This window comes from Athene noctua, chromosome 1 (assembly GCF_965140245.1).
Source record: "Athene noctua chromosome 1, bAthNoc1.hap1.1, whole genome shotgun sequence".
Lineage (NCBI taxonomy): Eukaryota > Metazoa > Chordata > Aves > Strigiformes > Strigidae > Athene > Athene noctua.
The window spans coordinates 248,327,520-248,354,984 of NC_134037.1; the positions used below are offsets into that span (position 1 = coordinate 248,327,520).

At 39.8% G+C, this 27,465-nt stretch overlaps 1 protein-coding gene across 11 annotated transcripts in view; it reads right to left on the reverse strand.

Moving 5' to 3' along the window:
* Positions 1-558: 558 nt before the first annotated feature.
* GRIA4 (glutamate ionotropic receptor AMPA type subunit 4) overlaps positions 559-27,465 on the reverse strand; it is a 245,231-nt gene continuing 218,324 nt past the window's right edge. For 4 of the 11 annotated variants that reach the window (XM_074916324.1, XM_074916291.1, XM_074916275.1 and 1 more), the window contains 3 exons: positions 17,492-17,606; positions 8,180-8,314; positions 559-1,667 (listed from right to left, as the gene is read on the reverse strand). In XM_074916324.1, the coding sequence (XP_074772425.1) occupies positions 1,503-1,667; positions 8,180-8,314; positions 17,492-17,606 (415 nt within the window). In that variant the 3' untranslated portion in view covers positions 559-1,502. Of the gene's footprint in view, positions 1,668-8,066; positions 8,315-10,550; positions 10,666-17,491; positions 17,607-27,465 lie in introns of all 11 variants that reach the window. The other 7 variants (XM_074916362.1, XM_074916352.1, XM_074916334.1 and 4 more) reach the window with 4 other exon arrangements.

Below are 27,465 nucleotides of genomic sequence, written 5' to 3' on the forward strand. Positions count from 1 at the left end.
TCTGGATTTGGAAACCACTGGACCACTGCAGTGTCTAATGTGGCCAAGGAGAATGATCACAGCAGAAAAGACTTGCTACAACTTTGCACCTACAGACATGCCTGCTTCTGTTGACATTTGGCTTTCATTCAAACGGTGCCTGCTTGCCTTTCCCTGGCATGCCACTGAAAGGCTGGTTGATGGAAATCGAGGTTACTGGGTATCAACCACACTCTATTACATCAGTCTGAAAAACTGTCATTTGTTCTTTCCGGCTCCCTGGTATCTCATCCCCTGACCTACCCAGACAATAAACCCTATCACTAAATGGTTCCCTAACCTCTCAGAAAGGGTTCTAGTGGCTAGTACTAAAATACCTAGTGGATAATCATGACAGTACTTTGACAGCTTCTAAGGACTTAAAAGCACTTCACAAATGTGCAGGGACTCAGACTGTCTCTGATAGGGTTCTGCATCCTGCGATAAGCAACGAACCACCTTACTCTATTTTCCAGGTGACATCCCTGATGATCAGAAAACAACCCAAGCTCTGTCGATATTATAAGAACGTTTGTTGTTTTATTCTTTTTGGTGGGTACAAAAACCACAGTTTCTTACACAGAACAAGATTATAAATAATATCTGTAACATGAGTGACCCGTAGTCTCTTTTGATTCTACACTGCAGACTGATGACGTACTCTAAACATTTTATCATTTTGTTTCTTGTATTAGACAGATGCAAATCTGTGGAACACGGAATGATGGAACAGAATGAAGGTAACAGCAAACAAGAGGATGACCAACAACTTTTATAAAAAAAAAGTCTCTGAATTTTATTACAGTGATGGCATTTTATATCAATTATTGCAATGAATTGTTCCCTAAGATGGTTAGAAAAAAGAATTGTGTTGTCCTCTACCGAATTTACATCAGTTAAAAAGCAAGCATGTTTCAATATTCCTCCTTTTTCAAAGAAAATGTAAATAATTTCTTTATTTTTTCACAGGATTTACATATTTATTATTTTCTTATCACAGTTTAGTGATTCATTTCTACAGCTGAACAGCTGAGTATTCTTCCATTGTATATATTGATGTTCTGGAGACACAGGTTAGCATGTTCATTGACTTCTATAGCTATTTTTCTCTCTTTGTCAAGACAAAGACCAAAATGTTGTCCTTTCTGAGCATGTTCTTCACAGTTTAATGCGCTAAATTGGCAAGTCTTATTAGTTTAAGTCCACTCAAGTGAAATTTGTTGCTGTTAATACACCCTTCCCAGCCCCCTCCCCCCAACAAAACTAAATTATGAATTTTCCTGATATAAAATCTGAGTTTGGGTTTCCGAGCTGAGCTCATGCACACATTGTTGCTGATGATGTCTGGCGCATTTGGACGTACTTCCCTTTCTCAGCCAAATTATTAGTTCATCAATGACACTCCCATGTCGTTACAGTCTGTGCTGTGTTCCCATCAGTCACCAACACAGTTTGATTAAGGCACTCAATTATTTTTTTGGTTTTTATGGTAGGTCCGATGCAATTACAGCCAATCCTGAACTTTGTCTAATTGCAGTTCCAGTATGCACGGCCTTTGGGCAGTCAGGAGTCAATACGCGTCCGTTTTCTCCCACACTCCCTGTGATGGATAATCTGGCTTTGTTTCTTATGGCTTCAGAAAAGGTAAGCTAGGTGTGGAAAGAAAGGAGAAAAGAGAAAGTGTTACAATGTTTCTGTGCTTCAACAAACCAGGACACAGCAAACACCAAAATATTAAATTTTAGACATCTGCATTTTTTCATGTTAGCATTAAATATAATAATAGTCATCATCATAAATATAAAACATAGTATTTAAATCTAGTAGGGGAAAAAAGACTAGCAATTCTGAGGGTAAATTTCATTACAATATATCATTACTGATTTAAATATAAAATCCGAATTTGATCAAGAAATTAACAGAAGAGGCAATACCTTCACCTAAACTGCTTCAAACTACATTTATACACAGTGAAATGAGAACCAAGATCTTTTATGAATCTGAAAGCCTTAGCATCTGTGAATAAAGTCATGCACAGTTGTGTATAGGCTTAGACCTTTAACTAGGAATGTCAAGACAAAATATAACTATTGAAAATTGCCTATAAATTGCAATAGCTATATCAGCACATGTTTAGTATCAGTAAATCTTAGAACTGTTCTCCAATCTCTTCTCATATATATATTTTCCTGCAATCAGAGAAGGTGGGAACTTTCAAAGGAAATGTAGTTTATTGAGAGAAAATACAATTTTCTGTAGTTTTCTAAATTTTCCACAAGAAGGTTTACATTTTTATTACCTCAGAACCTTAGGTTTCAGATAAATCGGAACAAAATATCTTGTTTAGGGACTGAGTCAGGCAAAAAATTTGGATTTGTTAAAAAACCAAAGATTTGTAGTTATGCCACCTAACTAGTCATCCAAAAATCACTTAACTTAATCTCAGAGAGCTCTCTCATGTGATAACAGAAAAAGACCAGATGACTAGTTTAGAATAAATGATTTCCAGATGACTAAAATTAGGGGAGGTGACTAAGGTCAACCAATGCAGCAAGGACACCTGGAACAGGCACCCAAACTATGCTATGTTGAAACAGATTTCAAAGATAACATGTTAAGATATTAATTAGTGGGGAAATCTGATTTCTAGTCAGCAGAATCTATAGCCTGTGCAACTAACTCATGTAACTGGTGTGCAGGGATGCAATCTGAAATACCAATTGAAAAAAGAGACAGGAGGGTGCATTCACATAGGAGCAAAGGGATGACAAACATCATAAAATAATTTTATTTGCCTTACTACTGATCTCTGCAATTAGAACTTTGTCCCTCTGAGCCTGGTTTCTCCTTCTGAGGTAGCAGTGAAATCCTGAGCTGGTGTTTGATATGCTGAAGTAATTTAATATATGAGTGTGTATGTACAGGGATGAGGGAGATTCCTTAACACTCCCAAACATTTCCACTGCTTCTGGGTACATATCAATGAAAATGCACCAGTCTAATATTGTATTGCTATAGTAGTTCCTTCAAAAAAGAGTTCTCAGAAGTACAAGCTGCTGTTGTGGCACAGCTGGAGCTTGGATATAAAAGCAACTTTCCAAATCAATCACCCTAAAAACCTCAGTCCTCCCAAGCAGGTGAATACAGGAAAAGACCTCAGCTTACATAGGACATTAGGGTATTCTCCTTATGCTGGAAAACCTTGGCTTTGATAATCATTGATTGCAATGTCCAGAGTCACCCTTTGAAAAGTTTCCCTGATGCCACAGTACTTTGTGACAGGGACTATTACCAAACATATCATACATAACATATAATTCCAACAGCTAGATATAAAAAGGGAGGCAGAGCTAAATGAGGGGGTGGGGACCTGGGCCCATACAGTACCAAAAACCTCAACTACTCCCCAGCAGCAAATAAAAATCTATGCATTTGCAAAGCACAGACACAATGCAACGTGGGGTAGCTCTACACTGTGCATGTCCAGAGTCCCACTGCAAATGGATGTCAAGGACTGATAACTCCCTGAAGAAATGCACAGAACATGTTTTGGTCAATGGCAAGAAAAAACAAAGGCGTTTTAGTTTTGGGAAGGTATGAGAGTCCAAACCAGATTAGAATGCAAACTTGGGTGGAAAAGGGACAGCTTACTCCAGATGTACTAAATTTCCCATAAAGTCATGCTTATGTACCAGCTTCTCTCCATCACTTTGATCAGCTATCTGTTCATGGCCATTCAGGGCTGGACACTGGGAAATCTGAGAGGTCAGATTTACATAGGATATCCAAGTTATGCATAACTGTTGTTTAGAGCTCAGTCTGTAATAGATTTCTGGCCATTGACAACACACTCAGGACAGAAAGACAGTAAAAAGGGATCCACCAAAAAAAAAAAAAAAAGAAATCAAATAAGAATAACAAACTATTTCTCATCAGCCTTCCACAGAATAACAGAAAAAGCTGCAATAAAGCAACTCCTCTCTTCTCATGGCAGAGATTAACAACAGCTCAGCAACACACCACAGAAAACAACCCAGACAGTTAACAAAGCCAGGAGGAGCAGGTCAAACTTCTGCTCGGGAAGGTGCCATAAGGCAAGTAATCAGTAAGTGTCTGTGTTATATTTTAAACTACACTACAGGTAATAAGCCAGGCTAATACTCTGCTTAACTGTGTTGTTACAATTTCAGATTTATGGCCTGGCTGCAGGAACTGTTTCAGGAGAGACTGGGATGAGAGGGAAAAGTCTTGGTGTTTACTGTGAATATTACCCAAATTGTGAAAGTCTCTGTGCTTAGTGTATGCAGTTAATAGTGATAATGTATTTTCGAATTTGTAATTAGTTTTGATTAAATTAGTTGTGGAATTAATCATGTGAAAACATGACTGCCCTGGTCCTGTTGGGAAATGGGAATTCAGGAAACTGATATCCTCAGTCTATATAATACAAATATCGTAGTCTATGTGGGTTATTTTGTTGTTCAGGCTCCTCTAGTACCTAAGGTCACATGGAGATGTCTTTGGCACAAATATTTAAGATGAACTTTTAGTGAATTTTTCTATCATCTTGAATATGAAATTGGAAGTATACAAGCCAAAATAAGTACATTACACATTTACTGAGCCATCCTGTAGCACTTAATAATTTTTTGTAATTTTTTTTTTCATTGCCTTTTGTAGTTTTATAATTAATTTTGTTAACTATAGACAACAGCGTGGGATGGGAGAGCAAGAGAAGGCAGCTGAATTGGAAGGTGGTTCATGAGCTTCATGGCCCACTGAGATGGCCATGGAGAGGCGGTGGTGGTGTCTGGCTGGATACTGGGACAATCCCCTCAAAAGCCTCTGGGTTTGGGGTGAGGAACTCAGTGGGGCTTTTCCCTAGAGTATCTGGAGGGAAGGCTGTTAGGCTCTGCACTGTTCTCAGGGCATCAGCTCAACTAGTGTACTAAGGGCTTACTACTGATACACAAAAATGGGAAACTGATGCACAGGAGAAGAGGAAGGGATTGTTCCATCCTTAAAGCAAACTTCCTTCCCTGCCTTCAGCAGATGCAATAGCCTGTCATCCCTTCTGAATGTCTTTATCCCACACATACAGACTAGTCCTACATTTTCATTTTCTGCTGCCCCACAGGCAGGTGAATTTTCCTGAGCCAACTCACTTCTGACTGGATTAAACTAAAAGAAAAAAAACATGGTAATGAATATTAATGGCCAAGTGGGTTATTTAAGCTATTTTATATTAGTTTAAAAGATATACTATTAAAACTATTTGCTGTTAGCTTAGTAAGTCAGCATGTTGGTTACTCATGCAGATTAGAACCGAGAAACATTTTTCTGTATTAGCAAGTTTTAGTCTCAATACAATCCCTTTACTCCTTGGATAAATAAACATATCAAAGGTTTCAAAATGCATCAGAGAGACACATTTCTGCAGAAATATTTGTAACCAGTGTTGTGGGCTCTGTACTACTGCCAGCTATCAGGGGTTTGTGACCAGCATGTGCACGAACAGATGGCACAGTCACCCTGTACAGAGCACAGCACACAGATAACCCCTCGCTGCCTGCGTGGCTAGGGACCTTGGCAGTCTTTCACATATAAGCGTAAGCGTTTTTGTAAGAAGTTCACATGCTGAAATTTCTCAGGTACCTATTATGGCAAATAAGTAGAATGAAGAATTTCAGAAGTCTATAAATATTTGTTCAAAATCCTAGTTATTTCCTTTTTTTTTTTTTTTTTTTGTGAATTTTGAAATGTCTGCACTGTAAAATATTTTCAAGAGATTATGAGAAGTTTTGACTGACCCAAACATGAATTTTCAATAAAATAAAATGCAACATGGGCAATTTTTATATAATTTTTCCTATAAGAATTCAACTCTGTGTTGCAGGTCCCACAAAAATCCAAACTTCAGAGAAAGGTACTTATGATCTTTCCTTAAAAAATAAAACTCAGCCCTAATTTTTATTTCAAGAAAACAGTAAGTCTAAAATAAATTCTACAAGTATAATCATACTATTTGTTGTACTGGAATCACAGAGCTAGGTAAGAACTCAGGGGATTGTTGAGTCCTGACACATTCAGCATGCTAAGCCAGTTTGGGTCAGGTCAGTATTTGAATGAAAGCTTTGTTTTTCTGTTTGCTTTCTTTAAAACTATGTTTTGGATGCACTGCACCCTGTAAACTTTGTAAGGAATATGCTTTGTGGGACTCTTATACCAGCCTGGGTACATTCTCAGCTGTGGGCATATCACTAAAGAATTTAAAGGAAAAAGATGTCTTCATTTGCATTTTGCACAATTACTTTTACAGGATTATGTCTTTTTAAGACCCTTATTATTGACAGCAGGCAGTGAATTTGGGAGATTTAATATTAGCATTGGGAAGTCCCGACTCCTGGTTCACAGTAATGAACACTGGCCTATACCCATGGAGTCCCCCTGACACCTACTATGCCTCACATTTTCACTAGTGAACAAAGTACACAGCTTTTTTTTTCACCTGGGGAAATTGGGCAGCTTTGTTACAATTAAAATATACCCAGGGTCATGACCTTGAACAACAGTGACAGTATGTTTGGGATAGTTTCCCAGCCAGCGTACGCCAAGCCCCCTCCCTTGCCCCCCGAGAACCCACCTATTCCTCGCAGCGCTCCAGCTATCATGCTCAAACACCATTCTCTGCTCACTCTGTGTTTGCTCTGTACTGTATGGTTCGGTATTGTACCGGCTGTGCCTTTAGACTGTAAGCTCCTCGGGACAGGGACCTGTTATGTGTTTGGCACACTTCACCTATTGTACAGCGCCGTGTACTCCAGCGCTATATAAATAATAAATAAAAAATAATAATTGCATCTCCAGTTGTTTTCTCCAAAAATTTTTCTAGGCAACATTAAAATTATATTCTTCATCTTCTTTCCCTACATTTTTGTTTCTTACTTCCACCATAGGTATGGCTCAGGGATTTCAGGAAAATGCAGCTCAAGCTTTTTGTTAACAGAGGAGACGTGGTCTGCAATTTGCAAGGGCAAGGGAGCTCAAGGTAGCACAAAAGGGCAAGGTTCCTAGCTGCACCTTCACTTATAAAGCAGCCAGTATAGCTTGGGAGCTATGTGAAAGTTATATTTAGAAGCTCAATTTGCTGCTACGTGCCATTTCCAAAGGTCAGAGAGTTGATTTGACTAATGATTAGTTGGCAAGATACTCACTGCACGGATGACAACAAGTACATTAGTAAACCATCCCTGCATGCCTACTCAGGGGAACTACACAGGATGCAGCTTGGCAACGTCAGAGGTTCAGTCTCTGAAATCACTGCGTGAACATCTAAAATACACTAGTCCTGAGCTAGGTAAGGGGGTATGTTACTGAAAGCTGAGGACGATAACCAAGGTCTATTCATTGTTTAGTGACTTTTTGTGGTTATTATAGTGGGCAAAGGTTGACCTGAGGCAGGACATTGTGAAAAAAATGCCACACAATTAGCATAAAACATGTATCAAAGGGAGGGTGAAGAAACAGGGTGGGGAGGAGGGAGAGAAGGTAAAACAACATTTAGACTTCTTGTAACAGTGCCTTGTCTTCCATTAGGTTAACTATGGTTCAGTGACGTTGCCTATCCTAAATCTTGATTATAATGAAGTCCCAGTTAGGGCCAACATTGAATAATAAAGGCTTACAGCAGTTTGTCACTAGTAGAGTGCAAACCTTTAGGAAAACAGACTGGCCAATCAAGTAATTAAACACTGGACCTCTGAATATATATTTTATGATTTCAAATAGTTGTCATCTCCCAACTGATTTGACAACATTGAGTTAAAAATGTTTTTTAATAATGTTAAAAATTTCTTGCAATGCAGATGTCTATTAGCAACATAGAATAGTATACTGTACATCTGCAGCCAAAAAAACTGAACCACTTTGCACTGAAGTTTTTCAAAATATAAAGCTCTGTTCAGAAGCAAGCACCACTAGACAGACATGTCACAACACTGCGTTACAAGATGCATCACCCACTCACTGTAGTAGGCCCTAAGTCCTACCCCTAAATTTTAATACTTTCGGTTCCATATACGTTGTAACCTTCTCTATAAGTTGCTAAATTCTGGGTATTCTGCGAGGAAGTTGGGTTAAAAGTCTGTGCACTCTTTGCCACCTTCATTCGTTTCGCCTCTGCCCTGGACTTGTAACAGAACTCTATCAAAGCCACCAGCATTGCCAAGCCCAAGCCTCCAACCAGAATGTAGAAGACTCCAGCAACGTTGCTGAGACTCAAGGCACTCGTCTTGTCCTGGGGAAACAGAAGCGACACAGTTAACCCTGGAAAACAGACCCCCAGGAGCACAAGCTGTATGTTAAAACATTGGAAGTACAAATAAATAACAATGTTTAACTGAGATTAAGTGACAGTTGTTTACATACTTCTCATAACATTTGACCTATCTGGATCTGTAAAATATATTTTAAGCGCCTAGTTTTCCTGGTCAGCATAAAAAAATACTACCAGTATATGGCCAATATATAAGGATGACATTGCTCCACTAAGTGGAGAATTAAACAATTACATATCTAGCTCTCTTTAGGGGACATTTTAGTGCTGATATGAAACTGCTTTTATGTAAAGCCCTTTAAAAACCTTGGAATCCAGAAATCCATTTGTATCAGACAAGAGACTGCTTGATCTTTACAAAACCAGTAATTCTATTTGTGGTAGGCACTGATGTTGATTTAAAAGATCCAGACTGAGTTTCTGATACTTAAATGACAGGTGAAAATAACATGTGAGGTTTAAGCTATTTCTTTGAGCAAACACTTCCTTTGAAAGTGTACACTGTACCATATATATCGTGATATACTGTCTCTAACCAATTACTGTATTTTGTTTCTATTTTATTACAGATACAGTTCTGGAACATGCCCATGGACTACTAAGGCTCAGCAATAGTATAATTTTAAATAGCAATTTATGAAATCTTATACATTATTCATAATTTAGACAACAGTGAGAACTTTCTTTAGCAAACTATTAAATATACATAATTTTATAAACGATCATCTTCTTGGACGTACTGTAGTAACTATTTTACATTCCTCTATATTTCACTGCTTAGTTATAAGGTCTATATTTTGATTTGAAATCCATGTGCATTTTTAGCACAGTTCTCAAGGAACTCTCTTAGGATTCACTTCTATATACTATATCGTGTGCCTTAAGATACTTATAAAGCTTTATTCTTAGGCAGACTGTATAATCTCTACCTAAAGTAAGGAGAGTACTTAACTTCTGACTGTAATCTCTATGAAATTTTAACTTACAAAGATTGTAAAATATTTGGATGTTTAATTTAAAGAGGCACTATTTATTGTGTAATCAGTAGATTAGCACAGTAACAATTTCGGTGGATGTGTAGACTTCTTTGAGGCTTATAGCTGGGTTCTGTTTTCTCTGTCTCTTTTTAGTTGGCTAAGAGGACTCTGAATATCTTGGATGTGACTGTGTTCCTCTCGTGACAATTGCTAACATGCTGCTTGCAAACAAGGAGGCAGGACTGAGAAGGACCTGACCTAACATACATGGTGGGTTGAGGCTTTCTCAGCTGTCATCTGCAAGTACTCTGCCATTCTCTTAATTGGTTTGCCTCCTTTCTCCAAAGCACTTGTCAGAAAAAGCAAGGCACGTTGGAAGTTTGTTTCCCTGGCTAATTTTACCTGCTATTCATCAGGATAACTCTCAGGGCATGAAGGCAGCAAGCAGTCACTGCCCGTCACGCTTTCCTTTTAGCTCTGGACAGCACAAGCTGGCACAGAGACAGGTGCTGTGAGGAGATTTCAGACTCCCTGAATACAGGGCTGGCACTGACTGTGGTGCTTCCCAGCCATCACAAAACAACTGCTTCTGTGTTTGTCCCCAAATAGAGAGAAATAGAGAAGACTCCACTCCCTGGAGCTGTCAGGATTACTGTTTGGGAGGGAATGGACTAGGGTAAACACTGGGAGCTGTAAAAAGCTATTAATTATTGAAGCCTTTCACTTCAAAGCTCAAGTCTTTCTTGGCGCCTCAAGGAGCCAGCGACCTTCCCAAGGGCAGCCAGGCACAGCCACCCTTGGTGGCGATGAAAGGCAATCCTTCCCGCTAGTGTTTTTACTTTTCAGAAAACAGCTGAGGGAGGCCAGCTTCAAAAGGAGAAGGTGTAAAGGGACATTTTCTAAGCAGTCAATGGGGAAAGTCCATCCCCCCTAGGCAGGAAGGAAACAACCCAACCTGCCTCCTCCAAAACCAAAAAACTACCTTGTAACTCTTCAGCAGATGCCCTGAATATGTAGGACAATTTTTGTTGATTTATATCACTGAAGACTTTAAAAAGCAATAGTGCTTCTTTAAATTAAAGTGTGACCGCCATGAAGATGGGGCAAAGCTGATTCGTTCTGTGTCTACAGCTGCTTATTTTATTTCTAAGTCATTTTGCTTATTACTTCCTTTACTGCTTTGTGAACACGATAGTAGGTCCCGAACTGCAGCGACTGACCTTACTTCCAGAGTCCTTGGGTCCACATTCACCTTTATCGTACCACCATTTGTTTTTCAGCTTGTCTAAGACGCCTGCCTCACTGAGTTTCAAAACGGCAAGGTTTACAGGAGTTCTTCACGTGGAAAATAACATAAATAACATTATATATGTTATTTTATGTTATTCAAGTAAAACTACATAGAATCGCATTGCAAAGTGACAGAGCAGAGGCCACAGTGGGTGCTATGTCGTGTACTGTTGGCCCAGGTTTAGAGACAGACATACGACCGGGACCTGCTCCATCGCTTTAGGTAACAGGCACATACTACTGGGGAAGATTTGTAAATAAATAGTATGCAATTACTGTGAACCCAAAACTATTGGCTTAGACATATTAACAACATACCCTTCAGAGACATGTGTAATACAACTGGATACACGAGTTAAGAAAAATATTGTGTTCCTTGCTTTCAATCTATTTTTAGTTTGTATGCATACAAACTAATAATGTGACTTGGCCATAGCTATTTCATTTACTGCCCTCAAAACTATCCTGACAAGAGAAAGGAGATGTTTTGTGCAGTTTGCTGCCCATAACCACTTGGCACAGACCTGTAGTCAGGATGTCTGCATGCACAGAATTTAGGAGAAGGGCTGCGATGCCCTTATCCTCAGCTAAGAACATGACTGTCATCTTTCCTTTCCATTTTCTGTTTCAACGTTATTTTAAAATTCAAAGTTTTTCCTTAAATCTCACTGATTCACATAATTCCTTCACAGGTTCCAGGCTGATAATAAATTATTACTTGGAATGTCTTCTTTTACTAGTGGTATTTGCTGTGGGTGACGTAACAGAGTTTAATATTGAGATGAAACCTAATCTGATACCTCAAAGACATGAACTGCTATAGTTTTACACTGAAATTACTTAAATTCACTGAATAACCTCAGAGTATTACGGTAACGCCCCACTTCAAGCGGTCGTACCAGTTTATTTTCTAAAAACCTATTAAATGATTAACAGACTTATTTTATATATTTTCCACTTTGAATCACTGACTGTCCAATTCTTAAGGTGGTAGGCATACAGAATATATTTATGTGCAGGTGTGCATGAAAATACAATATATATCAGAGAAGGAGGTGGATAAATAGAAATGGCATGTAACAGCCTTCTGATAATGTTATATGACATAGGACCTGATCCTGGGTGTACCAGCAGATTCCCATGGGAAAATTAATTTCTCATAATATACCATAATCCATGCATTGCTAAGATGTTAACTCATGAATTCAAGGCTTAATAAATAACCAGTGAAAGCATTAATTAGTATAGTGTAACTGACCTACTAAAATAGTTATTATGAAAGAAAAAAGGGCCTTGGTACACTGTAACTGGTTTAACTGGAAATCCCCAAATACTTATGTATGAATGGATTTGTGCATGTTTATGCATATATATTTAATACACAAAAGGGTTTCTGAACCTTGTATGCTGCTCTTAGCTTTAGGGATCTTGTCTTATACATTCTGCTTACTCTTTGTATATATACATAAAGGGGGGGAATTCACTTCGCCTCAGTTTTTACACCCATAAATTATGCCCCAAGCTTTGGCTGCCTGTCTAGGCCTTCTTGCAGTTAAGGGAAAGAAGATAGCTACTTCCAAAAGGTGGGCTTAGATACCGGTTTTAACAAAGGATGAAGCATGCTGTTGAGATGCTCACCTCTGTTCATTTACTACTGAGGACAACTTGGTGCCTCAGAAAAATGACAATTTTTGACAGCTACAGCTGAGTGAGAGGATTCCCAGGTATACTCTCAAATGATCTCTTTAAGTAAAGGATATGCTTCATCCACTTCCCAAATCCCATACATTTAATTCATATGGAATACTCTGCTCCTAGAACAGAAAAAATGCCTATTGCTTGATCTTTTACAGTATTCAAACTTACATTTTGTCTTCAGGCTTCCTGGCAGCAGGTTGTCAGGTTGACAGTGGAATATGAAAGTCCCACAGCTGTGAAATGAGTGGGTAGCAGTTTGGGATGCTGGTAAGTTGCCTGTCAATACGATCCTCTGTTTGCTTCTAGTACAAGTGCGAAATAATTAATGTTATTTGGATAGCCATCATCTGTAACATGTCATACATTGGCACTGAGCCACAGTTTGGTGCTGGTAAATCCCAGCAGTGTAACAGGGCTGTTTACGACAAAGATAAGGCACATCCAGGTACTGTTCTCACATAGAAAATCAGAAACCTGTGTTCTTGCAGATTAAACTGATTAAAGTAATAATTAGGACTGATATGAACTATCAAGACCAGCAGCAAGCTGGGACAAGTCAGACAACAGCTCTCTCCCAGTCCTTTGCTTGGTTTTTGAGCACTAGCAATTTAGGTTAGGTTAGGCATGGATTTTTTTTTTTTTTTCTTTGCAGCTTTACTTCCTTTAATGTCATCTTTCTGTATTGTCTCTGCAAGGAAGCTCTCAGTCCTTCCTTTGGGAAAAGCAATCAATTTCACGCTTAAAGTTGCCACGCTATCCTCAGTATACAATTGAATGCAATGGCAATGGCCAGCAGAGATGCGGTAATTCCCACTCTTCACTGAAATACAGCCAGTGATGTGTTCAAGGCCAGACCCTTGTTTCTCATCTCCATTATTTTTGCTGAAACACTTTCTGAATCAAGGTGCTGCACAAACTCATGGAAACCTGTCCTCTGCCCCTCACTTTCTTGACTGCCCTAGCAAGGCCACGTGAATGAATGAGACATGATGTGTCCTTTACACCTCCCCTCAGACAGTCCTAGCTGTGATGAGGGAGATGCACTCTGAGCTAAATTTAAAATTTAAAATATTTTCAATATATTTAAATTTAAAAGTATTTTACACTTTCAGACCAGGATTTTGTCCCACTTTAAATCATCCAGCTGCAATGGGAAATGTACATAGTCCAATACAAGAAGCCCAGATTGACGGGCTGCAGAGTAGAAAAGCAAGATTTTTGCTTATGCTTTTCAGAATAGCAACACATAAACCTGTTTGCAATCACAGTAAGTGATTGGAGGTGTAGTGAATTTTCATGTATTTTAGGTTTTGTTTTGGTTGTTTTTTCATTTTAGTAGATTTTCATCAGCTCCCATGGGAGATGAATGCCCAGATCACCTTGGCTTTCAGGGCTTCCAGGCATCTTTCTTTCCTTTGAAAATATCCTCTTCAAATAAGCATCATTTTGATCATGTAAGTCATGAACTCTGGCAGAGTTTGTAAAAATCAGTGTAGTTTTTCCAGTGTACAACTGCCAAAAATCTCTGTTGTTATATATAAACAGGATCCATCTGCCTTGAATTCACGTAAGGATAATATATGAGAAATAGTAACTAAAATTATCCTTTATATATGGAGAAGAATTTGTCCCATGTAGCCACAGTGCAAAATTCTTGTGTGACAGCACAGAAGACCCTGTTCTTCACCCATGTGCTGAAGTCAGTGGTGGCACAGCCCAACTTGGCTGCAGGGACACTGGTTTTCTACCTTTTCATCATGTTCTCAGCCCTTCTACCTCCTCTCTCAGCTTCCTAATAGTTTCCTCCTGTCCTGTCATCAATCTCTTGATGTTGGAAGGGCTGGTTTTTAAGACTGGTTTTTAAGGCTGGATCTTGTGCCAGCAACATCAGCAAAATCACAGTGCTTTAAAATGGCATTAATGAAGTTCTGAGTTAGTTGTGTTTAGGACAAGGAATGGGAATTATAGCATTTAAATTACAATACCGAGTGATTCTGAAACCAATGCAGAATTCTGGTAGACAGGGATTTTGAAAATGCAGTCACAAGTATGCTTTAGGAGCATTTTCATTATCCACTCATGGCTGGGCCATTAACTAAGTGTAAGGTCAGTCTCATCTGCTGAATGAAAAACAAGGGCCACCATGTTCTCCTAAGGACTGCCAGCAGAGACTGGAGGAGAGCTCCATGAGCACAGCTTCCTTCCCCTCATACTTTTATAGAAACAATGGAGCACAGTGGCAGAAACTGTGTTTAAATACCTTTCCATGCATCACATAAAAAGATGCTGGCATACAGTTAAGATCTGAGATAATACTTTCAAAAGCACTCACGACTTGGGGACCTCAGTTTTATGTTCTATTATGACTTAATTACTGAGGTCACTAAACCACAGGTGGTTCACACAGGGCAGCTCTCTGAACTGTCTTTCTGAATTCTGGAAGATTGCTCCTTAAAGGGAACAATAAACAGGAAGGCTAGAGATGACCTTTTAAGAGCACAGAATGGAGGTAGGAGAAATCTTGTTTTACAGAGCAACACAAAACTTTGGAGAACTGCTCAGTTCTTATGAAACTCCCTGATTTCTGTAGTCCTCTGTACTATCATGAAGGGTTATTCTGAGTCTAAACTCTCATATTCTGACTAGTGAATCTAAAGAGTTACAGCACAGTTATCAGTCAAGTCTCAGGTACTGTATTTCTCTCAGGAGAAGAGGATGTTTTTATTCTTGTTCATGACAGTAGGAAGACCTGTAATTTGGACTGGAGCTACTAACAATGCTCAGGGTTGTTCTTATTAAATTCACACAATGAAAACAAGTATTAGCTAGAGATGCTTAAGAGCATAGTAGGGAACTTGTTGGTAGCTGTCAGGTTTACAACAGTGCATGGTGTCCTGGTTATTCCACTATTCATAATTTGCTAGCATATAAAATTAAAATATTTAGAGCTCCATTAATCCAGTAGAAAAGGTCTCATTGACTTTAATTGATCAGATCCTACAAGACTTTCCTGAACAAGGAAATGGATTTTGTAGATGATAAATGGCTAACTTAACACTTTGGGGAGTTGGAGTAGCTGTAGTTTAAATAACAAGACCAGATGCTGCTGCAATGCACAATTTGAGAAACATGGTAATACCTGCTCATCTCCATGATGTGTTTGGATCTACTGCACATGGGCAGCGCAGGCACATGATAGACCCAAGGTTTCCCAAGAGCACTGATACTGCCTACTCACTCAGCTGTGCCTGGGAAAAAGCATGGCAAGAAACAGACCTAAGGTCAGATGTATGCTCCTGGCAGGCTGTCTACAGTCCTAGGACCACAGGTTGAGCTCCATCATGTTCTCCATCCTTCGCTAATGCTGCCTTGCCCACCATATTTTCTATTGCATGCTGAACTGCCTGTGTCATCTATTGTTCATTTCCACTGGCAATGTGTTTCTTCCTCCCTGATGCATACACAGATCCTCCCTGTTTCTCTATGGACCACACTCCTTGCCTTTCTTCTTTTCTCACCCACTCCTTTTTCTGTCACTTGCCATTACACTAAACTTGCTCCTTCAGCACTTCCAGACATTTCTCTGCCCATCCATCTGCCATGAGCTGCTCCCCTTTTCCTGCTTCATGACTCAAAGCACCAGTGGCTGGTAATCTAAATTTTGGAGTTTACTTTCTGAAAAGTAAGTTAAAAGCATCCTTACTTTGCTACCTAGCTTTTATCTCACTTTTCAACAACAGCAGGTTAGTGAGGAGCATATTCAAAGAAAATGAAGGTATTTTAATGATGTGACTCTCTGCCTGTGACATTTTAGAAAAATAATCATTCCTCCCCCAATAATACAGAAGTTCAGGCTTGGGTGGAGCACATAATAGTAGCATTGTGGGAGACTTATGGTTCACTTGTCAACTTACAAGAAGTTGGTGTCTTCTTGCAACTAAGTGCTATCAGGTCTAATATGCCTAAGCACTTTGGAAGAGAAAATAGAGACCATTTTTGAAACTGTGACTGCTGGCGAGCAGAGCAGTGGGGGGAAAATAGGTAGAGCAGCAGGATCGAAGGCAAAGTGAAGAGGATTAGGAGACCAGTTCTGGGTGAGTGCAGAACAGCCCAAGGGATGGTCCCTGAGGCCAGGACACAGCATGAAAGAGCAGAAGGACTAAAGAAGGAGAAAAAATAGTACGAAAAAATATACGTAGGCAACTGTAAAGAAAGCTACATAAATTGTGTATGACAACTCAGTCAAATTGAATCATCTATGTCTTGACTAGCTCTGTACCTGCACAGTTACCTCTGCAGCATTCTCTTATATATTGTTTGCACACAACCACATAAATAAACATTATTACATGCTGCCTGGCACTGAAGGGGTATTTTTAATATCTTCATCCTCCCCCACTTCACCATCTTCCACTTCCACACCTTTGCTTCTTTTCAGCACAAGGCAGTTTCCCAAAAGGAAGCTGTGAGGAGGCAAGGAAGTAGTGGCACTGGCCGTATGGAAGATATGGAAATGCAGGAAGAATAAGAAGCTGTCATCATCTCAGCCTAAAATTCTTGTCTGATAAATTCTGGTAAATTCTGCCTAGGGAACCACCATGGATTTCAGTTTGCTGGTAAGATACCAGGAAACGTCAGCGTGAAGATATTTCAGCTGAAATTTGTCCTCCTATTTTTGGATACTCTTGAAAATTGTAATTTGTACCAGTATTGTTTGTGTCAATAGTGGATCCCTGAGCCTGGACCATGCATTAGATTACTGCTAGGAGTCAGTCACACTGATTTTCACCCTTTTCCTCTACTGTCACTGAAAAATATTTTGGGTGGTACCATATAGTAGGAAAAAAATCTGAGCCAGTATTTGCTTCTGAAGGTTTCAAACTGCTTGTTCACAAAAGCAAGCTTGGAAAAGGCTATTCACTATGTCAGAAGATGCCGATTTCTGAAAACTGATGATAGATCTCACAGCGGAGACTGTTTACAAGTTCCCTTGGGGCACTTAAACAAATGCAAATATTTTTGCTTTGACAGTAATTGCATACACCTAGATTTCAGCTGCAGGTACCAGCAGTGCTGTGCTACTGGTGAAGCTCTTTCTCGCAGGTAAAACCCCAGCAGATGCACCAATTACTTTACATACTGTTTACCCGCTTTTGGTGACATTGAGGCTAACCTTGGAGTCACCTCCCCCGCTGCCACATTCTCCTTTGTCGTACCACCATTTGTTTTTCAATTTGTCCAACAGGCCTTGTTCATTCAGTTTTAAAACTGCGAGGTTAACAGCATTTCTTGAAACGATAAAACATATTTTGTAAGAAACTGCACAGCTGTTAAGATGTTAGAAGGAATGAGGACTTAAGCTGTTTATAAGCTTGATCCACACACTAAATAAACCTCTCATTTCCATATTTCAAAGCTCTTGGCAGCACAAATAATTGTGGTTACTTTCAAATGTGAAAAATGTCCTTCCAGTGTAGAAATGATTTTCAGAATGGTTTGGATTTTAACAAGAAAATTCTATCAACCAACCAAAACAATTTTTGCAAAATTATTATAAAATACTGGCTGGAATTATAAAAGATTTACACAGATTTATTTGAATCTATATTTAGAATATGTTTAGTGTGGGCCCAGACTGATTTTTCAAGCAGATGGGGAAATGTATTCCCATATACTAAAGAGGCAACATTCAGATGGCCAATGATAGCACACTGCTAGTCACTGTGCCACAAACAGATTTGACATATAGCACTTCAGAGTGATCCTGCACAAGCTAAGGGCTAAGGCTGCGGAAACAGGCAATGTGAGGTAGAGCTGAAGAGCAGCACTAACAGCTTGCATGCTGACTATGATGCTGTCTAGAGTCAGTGAACAGAAAACAATGCACAAAGAGGTGCTGGGAGTCCTGCCCATCTGAAGCTTCATCACCTGATGTAGGCACATCCGTACATTTGGGATGCAGGCTCGAGAGTCCTTCTTCTTTTGTACTGAAAAGGCTTAGCTGAAATGCAAGTCCTGGGGTCTATCTTAGTACCGTGACTCCAGAGACTGCCCCGCGACCCTGGGAGAGCACCCTGTCTTGAAAGGCACCTGCAGTGTGGGGGAGGAGGGTGGCAGGGGAAGTCACCCTCTCTGGGGAAGCCAGGGGACAGCGCAGCCAAGCAGAAGCTCAAATGCTGGAAGGACCAAACCCAGCCCATTCGCTGGGTGCTGAGATACAAGCAGGTAGTTGGGACATCCTAAGGACTTTACATGTTGTACTACCACTGGATGAAGGACAAATCCTTAATTGCTAGCAGCACGGTAGCATAGGCACAACAGACTGAAAGGGGCTCCGTGAACCTGGTGTTCTCTATCTCATGTTTAAGTGCTCTTTTTTCAGGTGAGAAAAATACCTGAGGGACACTTTGGATCTGTGCAGGCAGAGGAGGCATTGCCAACATGAAGGCTAAAGCACAGAATCACTGCTTCTGTATGAACTCAAGGCTGCTGGGAGTGCACCGAAACTCAGGCAAGAAAGGGACACAGCTGATCCTAGGATGGGACTGCTTCTGTTCATGACCAGAGATTTTCCTTTAAGTGTCCAGAGAGTGTTAAGACTGGATGGCAGAGGGTAGACAGTATAGATTACCATACAAACTCAAATGTAAGGCACCTAGATTTATGATAGGAATTACAGTCACTATATGACATTTTAAAATCAGTTGATAACTAATCTGCCAAGGCACTTATGCAGCCTTCATCACCTCCTGAGGAACCTCTGCACTTGTTTAACTGTATGACTTCCTACCTTTATTACTAAGAGCCTCATGAGTCAAATATCCTATTGGTACACAACTACATCAGTATTTATTCATAATAATAAACTTTTCTTTTCCTCTTTTCATGTTCAGAGGTCCCTAGTGCATCCATGCCTATCAGACATGTACATTTCTGTTGAGTGTCTGTGCAGGCTTGCCTGTGGACCTGCAGAGGCATGTGGAGCAGTGACATCATATCCTTGAAGCACCTGTCATCTCCAAAGGGACAGAAGCATCTGTGAGTTGCCAGTAGCTTAACTACTGCTCTTCAGGGTCAATATGCAATTGAGAAAGATGGAATTTCTCTCTGTCTGGATTTTTTTAATGCTGTCAAGATCTGTCTGTAAGGGCTGAGTGGGATTTGGCAAGAGCTATGTCTGTCAATGGCATCTTCCCCTCATCAATTATGAGAGGATGCATCTCAGGTCCCTGGGGCTCCATTCTGGTCTTAGAATGGACATTTTTCTCTCACTCATTAGGAGAGAGATCTTCCTGGCAGACAGGTACAGACAACAGCATTTCACAGCTTATGGAACATTCCTTACAACACTGGCCTATTTGTGGGACAAATGTCAGCTTCAGGACATACCTTCACTGTCTTCTGGTAACAGTTTTTCATATAGCTTCTGCTGGAATCGAGACAGGTCTTTGCTGACTGGTCAGGAGGTTTGGAAACTGCTTGTGTGTAGATCTGATTTTATTAGCTTCACTGTAGTTACATTTATAGGAGATTTTCAATACAGATAAAGGAATTGCTTGTCTGTCCCTGAAAGTGAAAATGAGAACTGTAGGCTGTAGTGGGAGTGATAACAGACTGCTCTTTGTGGGTAAAGCTTTAAGGAGAATTTAGCAGTCAGGCTGACAAATGTGATTTTGTATAAGTGCTCTAATTATGGTTCACACTCCAGAGGGAGAGGAGCAATTGCAAAATTGGAATGAAATTGTTCATTTGTCCCTTTTGTTCTTGGAAGTGATTGCTTTTGAACCAGTCATATTTACTACAGTTTTTTCCTACTCAGCTTTTAGTTACAAAACGTATGCTTTTGGGCTCTTTGCCCCATTCAGAAAGGTAACTGTGTGGCCAGCCTTGCCACTTTACAAATTTCCAGTACATTGAATGTCAATTTTATCTTTGTAAGGACATTGGGATTGAGCCATAGATGAAAGATGATCCTAGAAACACTATTTCTTTGCTGCTGAGCAACATCTCTTATTCTGAAAATGGCTTAGATATATAGCTTGAGCCTGCTGTCTACAAAGTCAATGTCAAAACTCCTTCTCCCTTCAACAGGAACCAAAGCAAGGTCTAATTTAATGCTGCTATGTCTAATCGTCACACTGGGTATCAATAACATAAACAGCTCCTTTGACAGTGCTACAGATGCAGGCAGGAGCGATCATTCCCACGAAAAATGAAACATATCTCAAGAAATATCACTAACTCTCAATTCAATGAGCCACTTAAGCACAGTCTTATTTTAAAGCAGATGGGAAGCCCTATCAATCAGTCTATCTGTAAAAGCATCTTCATACTATTTCCTCTAAACTGTAGTCTTTCAAGTATGAATGCTAAAGCTCACTGAATTAGACAAAGTCCTTATGCTAAAATCCTCAGAAAGTTTTTTTTTTCAACCTTTATCTTATCTTGGGTGAAGAAGTTACCTGATAATTTGCAACATTTTCTTCAAGCTTTTCAAGTTAAGGTCTACTTAGACCTTTTATCTGGATATTCTAAGGTGAATAAAAACCAACTAGGTGATTTTTTTTGACAACTAATACACGTTTTCATGTTTAATTTCCAAGTTGAAGGGAAAGAGCTAGCTTATTTGCCAAATGTTAGAATTTATCTTTCAAAGTATTGAAGATTATAACGGAAAATTTTCCCACAGTCATTTAGATAAACTGTGGCTGGTTGATAGTAATCCTAGAGTAATAAATAAAGAAATGAAACCCATTCATGAGAGGGTTATTTAGCTGGGTTATTAGCCATATCCACAGACGGTTTCACAGCACAATAGAGAAATGGAAATAAAAAGGATGAAGAAGTAAATGTGGATTTAAGCTGCAATCATTGCTCTGAAATTAAACTGCATTGTTTATAAATGTAAGACATTATTGTCCTCATCATGTCTAGTAGGCCATGTAAAACCAGATTAGTTTCACACTGCTTTTTCTGTTACTTTGTTACCTAGGTCCACCTCAACATGTGGAAATACTTCCTTCTGGTCCACAAAACACAGAGAACCTTTACTTAACACTGCTGTATCTCCCACAGAAACGTTGTAGCTGATATCCTGATAGATGAAATGGTGACTACATTGAAAAATATATATCTAAGACCTCAGAGCCATTCTACGATCACTCATACTCATCCTAGACAACGCTTCATTCTGCCACAGAGGAAGGTATTTTGAGACTTGAGTATCTGTGGCAGAAACTGTTCTTTCATCATTAATAGGACTGTATCCTCAATACCACACTTAGTCAAAACTCCCACTGAAGAACAATGTGTTCCTCAAAAAAGGAACTGAAATCTTTGCAAGAGTAAGGGTTTAACAGTAGAAAGCAGGCAAGTGCTTTAATATTTGACTCTTAATCCTTGTTGTCACTGCACAATCTCACCTTTTCCATTACTCAGAAGAAAACGGTGTCCGTGTATGTGATAGTTAAGGTAGTTCACCCAAAACTGAAGCTCTTTAGTTACAGTGATACCTCACTTCACAATTACTTGAGTGCATGGACAGTGATTTCAATGGATGATCACAGATTTTTTTAAGCTGCCTATAGAATTATAGTATGAAAAACTTGATGAGAATGAAATAATTCTTATTTAAAATCACTTTCCATGTCCTCATAAATAAACAGTAATAAGCAGTTTAAAACGTTAATCAGTGTCACTTCTTTTTTAAAGAGCCTACTTGTGCCAACTGCAGATATGCCTTTCACAGTTAGCAAAAGATAAAACTGAACAGACAGATGACAGTGCGACTACCCAGTCCTTTGCAAAATAACATCTATGATTCCAGACAGGGATACCTCACCTGCTACTCAAAAGAACTGCAGTAGGGTGCTTGCCCAAAGACAAGTTGGCAGAGAGATCTGCTTCGTCTTCCAGTAAGTTTGGGTCACAGCAATGGTTAGCAGATGACCCATCCACTGGACTTCAGTCTATATGAAGCAGTGAGGCAGGCATTCAACAAACGACCTGAATGCTATGACATACAACACTGTGGTACCTAGCAATTACATGGAGGAGCATTTCCAAGGCTGACAGAGACACACAAAGGTCCCTGCACCACAAGGGAATGACACAGAGTCTCAGGCTAGGGACCACAGCAGCCAGTATCACAAGCACTGCTGGAAATTTGAGATAGCCATAAGGGAACAGCACAGGAGGGGCACCAAATTCTACCTAATGCAACACTTCAAGCACCTATTTCAGCACAGTAACTCAGCATCTCTAAGAAACCAGAAACCAAAGCATGAAATGCATCCTGCACAGTATGATCAAGAATGTTTTCAACAACCTAATTACCACAGCCTGAATATGTGCAACAGGTAGAAAAGGCTCTCTCCAGCCTGATTAGACTTGAGTAAGTATCCACAGTCTCATATACAGCTGCTTTTTGTTTAAGTCATTCAGCTCCCAAAATCTGGACGCACAGTGGTTCATGGGACAGGTGGAAATCACCACCCATCAGCACCACTTAGCATCATCTGTGAATGTAATTCAGAGGACTCAGTCTTGGCCTGAGCACACACAGTGAAGGAGACCTCCTCCATGAAGTCAGGTCTCAGAATACCGGTTTTTGAATACTAAATGGTATAAAGGCACAGACGGGTCCCCAAGTACTCATTGCAACAAAGGCAGCATCTCTGCTGGGAGTATTTAATAACAATCTTTTAGGCAACTGGTAGTGTTTTGCCAGGAAAATTTAAATGTCTTAGCTATTTAAACAGCTGTGACATTTTCCTGAGTCCGTTTCCTGTACTCAGTCTCATAAATTCTGTGTAACTGGGATGTTAGAGAGCGAAATACTTCCCTGAATCCTGGACAGAGTCTTGGTGAAATTCTGTCATTATCTTTACAGACAGTGGCACTGTTGTTTCACTTCTTAGAGTTAGGGATGTTTTTCACTTGAAATAATGAACAAGCAGGATGTGCAAAAATAACATGATTCACTAATGAGACTCTACATACACAGAGACAGCTTTGTTTAAACTGGAGCCGTATTGCACAGTGCATCATCCTAGAACCGCTGGTGCTGCCACTGCAGTTACTGAGGCAGAAGCAGAGACCCTGGTCCTCTAAAAGGCTTTTCACAAATCCTTCTCACAAGGATTTGAAAGCCTCAGAAATTGCTCAGTCACTTACACATTACACTGTGTGGAGGGATGCCACCTCTGTTTAATCTTAGGTTCTCTGAACTCGCAGCAAACTTCCAAGAGTACCTGACTGTTAAATGCTCAAAGCACCATGGGGGGGGGGGCATACACAAGGTAGGGACCAACTGACAAAATACAGGGATTTGCTTTTCATGCCAGTAAAATCCACAACTACATTGTCATATAAGTTTGTTGCATATATACTCCTCTATAAGTTGTCCCTGGAAAAAAGTGGGGATCAGTAGACTACTGCACAATGGGAACTTAAGCCACAGATGTGATGGTGCATCTGCAGTAGGTGTTCACTAAAGGAACAAGCTTTCCCATGACCACAATGTCACAGCGAGTGACATGCAGCCACTGATGACATGTCCAAGCATCTCAACCTTACACTTTGGACATCTCTCCCTGCAGCTACCTGATGATGCCAGCCATCTCCCAGACAAACCCCTCATTGCTCCTGGCACAGGCTGGAGGGGGGTTGTTCCTCAGCACAAGGCAGAGAGAGAGCCTGGTGAAGCCAAGTTCAGTGACCTTATTTCAGTGATGCAAATCACAGTTATTCTCTCGTGACCTAGTCTGCCTCCAGCCCAGGTGGCTTGGGAAGAGGAGGCCACAGCTGCCCAAGAGCCTCCCTTCACTGCACAACACAGTGATTCCTGGATGCAGCTGGGGATCTGTCTCAGACATACTTAGTGAAACACATCCGGGTGCACTTTCACAGCTTGTTCATATCATCTGTTCAAACAATTTCAAATGGGAAAAATGAAAATGCAACCTTACCAAGCAAAAAATTAAAACCTGCCCATCTTCTAAGCTGTTTATTTTAACCATGTTTTGAAAAGCACTGATGGCAGATCATAACACAACACAAATGCAGTGCAGTTTAAGGGTGTTTGACAATTCATCAAAAGAACTTAAGTGTAAAGCTGCATGGTACTGCCTGAATACGTTTAATAAATTAGGAATGAAACAAGCACTCTGTTAACGAGGAAGATGCAGCCAAAGCTTACATCATTCTATACTCAGAAGGCTTGAAGGATCAATAATGCAAATACAAAGAAGAGAGCTAATGCAAGATCATTTTTACAAGAAAAACAACCTAAATTTTAATGAAAGAGCGCCAACTTTGAAATCATGATTTTTTAAACACATTCAAAAATGTATAAGAATATTTTTTGTACTGGGATTTATAAAGGCTTGTATGCTGTAATGCTATTTGTATGAAAAAATTGCATTCAAATACTGAAGCACATATCAAGACATTTTTACATGTAGTTGATAGTTCAAACAAAATGGAGTCCCTGGCACTTGCTCTGATAGCTTGTCCCTCATTTATATTAAATAAGAACTATTAGTATTCAAGGTGTGAGTCTTCACAACAATACTAGCTCTTCTGCAGTGGGTCTCTGAGGCTTTCCTGCTAAATTCTTCCATTTCTATATACATGCTTACCAGAGAAAGGACAAGACCAACCATCTCAATTGAGTACATAACGCCCAGCTGAGGATCCACCAGGACAGTGGATGCCTCTTGAATTCCATCTTGCAAAATCCACATGCTCCTAAGAAACTGACTGGCCTGTAGAAAGGCAAAAGTCTTGCAAAAATGCAGGTTATGTGTTGCATTAAAAGCTAATAGCATTTATAAATGTTATTTAAAAATCCCCTGTCCAACTGCATTTAAAACACCTCTTCCAGAACAGTATCTTAAAATATTCTACAAACACTAGGAATAAAGTATCCTTACAAGAGCGTATATATTTTGTTTTTCTTTGTTTAGAGATGTGAAATTTAAAACCACACTCAAATACTCTTCGATTGTGGCTAATTAAAATAAATATAATGCTCTTCATTTAGCCATCCAAATAAGAAGGTTAATTTTCAGGGGCACTGAGTATTTACAGCTTCCATGTATGTCCTAAGTATGCAGCTTAGTTACTTGAACTGAGCTTTCTAAACAAATACGAGCCAAACTGACACCTTGAGGATCAGCAGGAGTTCCAATTAATGTGAGACCCACTGCTGCTAAAAACTGCCATAGCTACTTTGAATTCAAAGAAGTTCTGACAATTTACACCAGCTAGAGGTCTGATGACTGTAGTTTAAAATATTTATATAAATTGAAAGCTGTTTTGCAGTAAGATATTCCAATTAGAGTGTGCAAACATTTCTTGGCCCAAACAATTAAATATATATTTTTCTTGTGAAAAAACAACAGTAGTTGATCTGGGAAGGCAACTCAGCTTGTTTCTTTGCTTTATACAAAGCTTTACTGTAAATAAAAAGCACATAAAATTGTCCCTAGAGTAACTGTTCATCTTGGTTCAGTATATAGTCTTTAGTAGCCACAGAAACACTAGCTTCTCCCATCTCTGAGCTATTTTAATTTTCGCTAACGACTACCTAATCTTGTTCCTATTGAGCAGTACCACTTTTCAAAGTACAGTTTTTCTTGCTGATTGCAGCATAAGCAGGATTATGAGAACAGGCTGCTGCAGTCCAACACCTGCAACTCAAAATACATGTTTTAAAGGCTTGCGTGAGATTTTTTCAAAAGTGTCTGAGCACCAGTGTAACACTGTCTCCACACTGCAGGAATTGCTGAAGAATAAGCTTAGCCAATTGCCAACTGCCTCAAAACTGTCTCACCTCAGAAACATTAGGAATCCTGAGCCCTTTATGGTTTTAATACATTTGAAATCGCTGAAAGCACTTACAACAATATTTTAGAATTTGAAATGTGCCAAATGAGCATTTTTAAATACATGTTCCCAAAAAACTTAAGGCTTTCAGAAGAGTAACATCCACCTTTGGCATGGCTGACAGAAAACCGTTTGCCTTTTTAGACCTTAGGCAAAGCAGATCTCAACCCACAGTTTTGTTGCAGCAGAGCGTTTGGATGCTGTTTCGCCTGCCTCTTCAGTAACTCCTAAATTTAGGGGCCCTTAGCTGAGAGAAAATGGTAGCATTGGCACAGACAGGTAGGGGTTTCATGGCAGGGCACAAGACATGGTGTGGTGCCAGGCAGCGTTTCCATCAGTACTGGATTAGCATTGCTGAGAGACAGGCAGTACTAGCTTGTGGTGGGGGCCACAGCAGTGAAGCTCTACCACACCTCAGGCTGTCCGTCTCCTTTCCTACCTAGACTGCATTAGTGCAGGTCTCTTCAAATGACATTCTGTTATTCAGGCACATGTCATTGAGACTCCTTAGGCTGCTCCATCCACAAGAAAAAGCCAAATGCTGCAGTTTACTGTCTGCACGAATGATCTATTTGTTTTTCAAGTGGATGACTCGATTTTAAAAGGATTGAAAACATTATTCATCATTACTGATGTTCACCACTAGATTTAAATTTCCTTTCACATAATATCTTAGCCCCATTTGTAAGGCACCTTAATTTTATCTTCTGAATGCCACAGAGTGACTCCTTTCACCCAGAATGAGGCTAGGAAAAATGTATCTCTTTTGGATGCAATTCAGTGCTTACTGAATACAAATAGGGTGTGGTTTCTCATAACTTAGAAAGTTGTTCCTTCTTTATATACATTTGATATCACTGATGGATTACTAGGCAGCCTAGATCACAGACTCTGGCCACCCTACACAAAGGAAGATTTTACTACATCACCATCTTGCAGCACAAAGCAGGTGGCAGCTGTTGCAGCAGCTTCCAATTTTTCACTCCATTCAACATGTCCCAGCAGTGGCAGAAATACTGTACCTTCGACTGAGCATTCCACAGGAAGACCCAGGCCTAGGCTCAATCACCTACCCCCAGAAGAAACATTACTGTGACCTCCAAAACCAGTCAGGACTCATTGCTGATGCTTGACACAAATCATGGGAAGTAAAATATCCTTTTGGACTCACTGCAAAAATTAGGTTTCCTGGTTCCTAACCAGCCCTATGTCTCAATGTGCTACATAAATGTATGTTCTATTCAGTGGGTAGCAGGG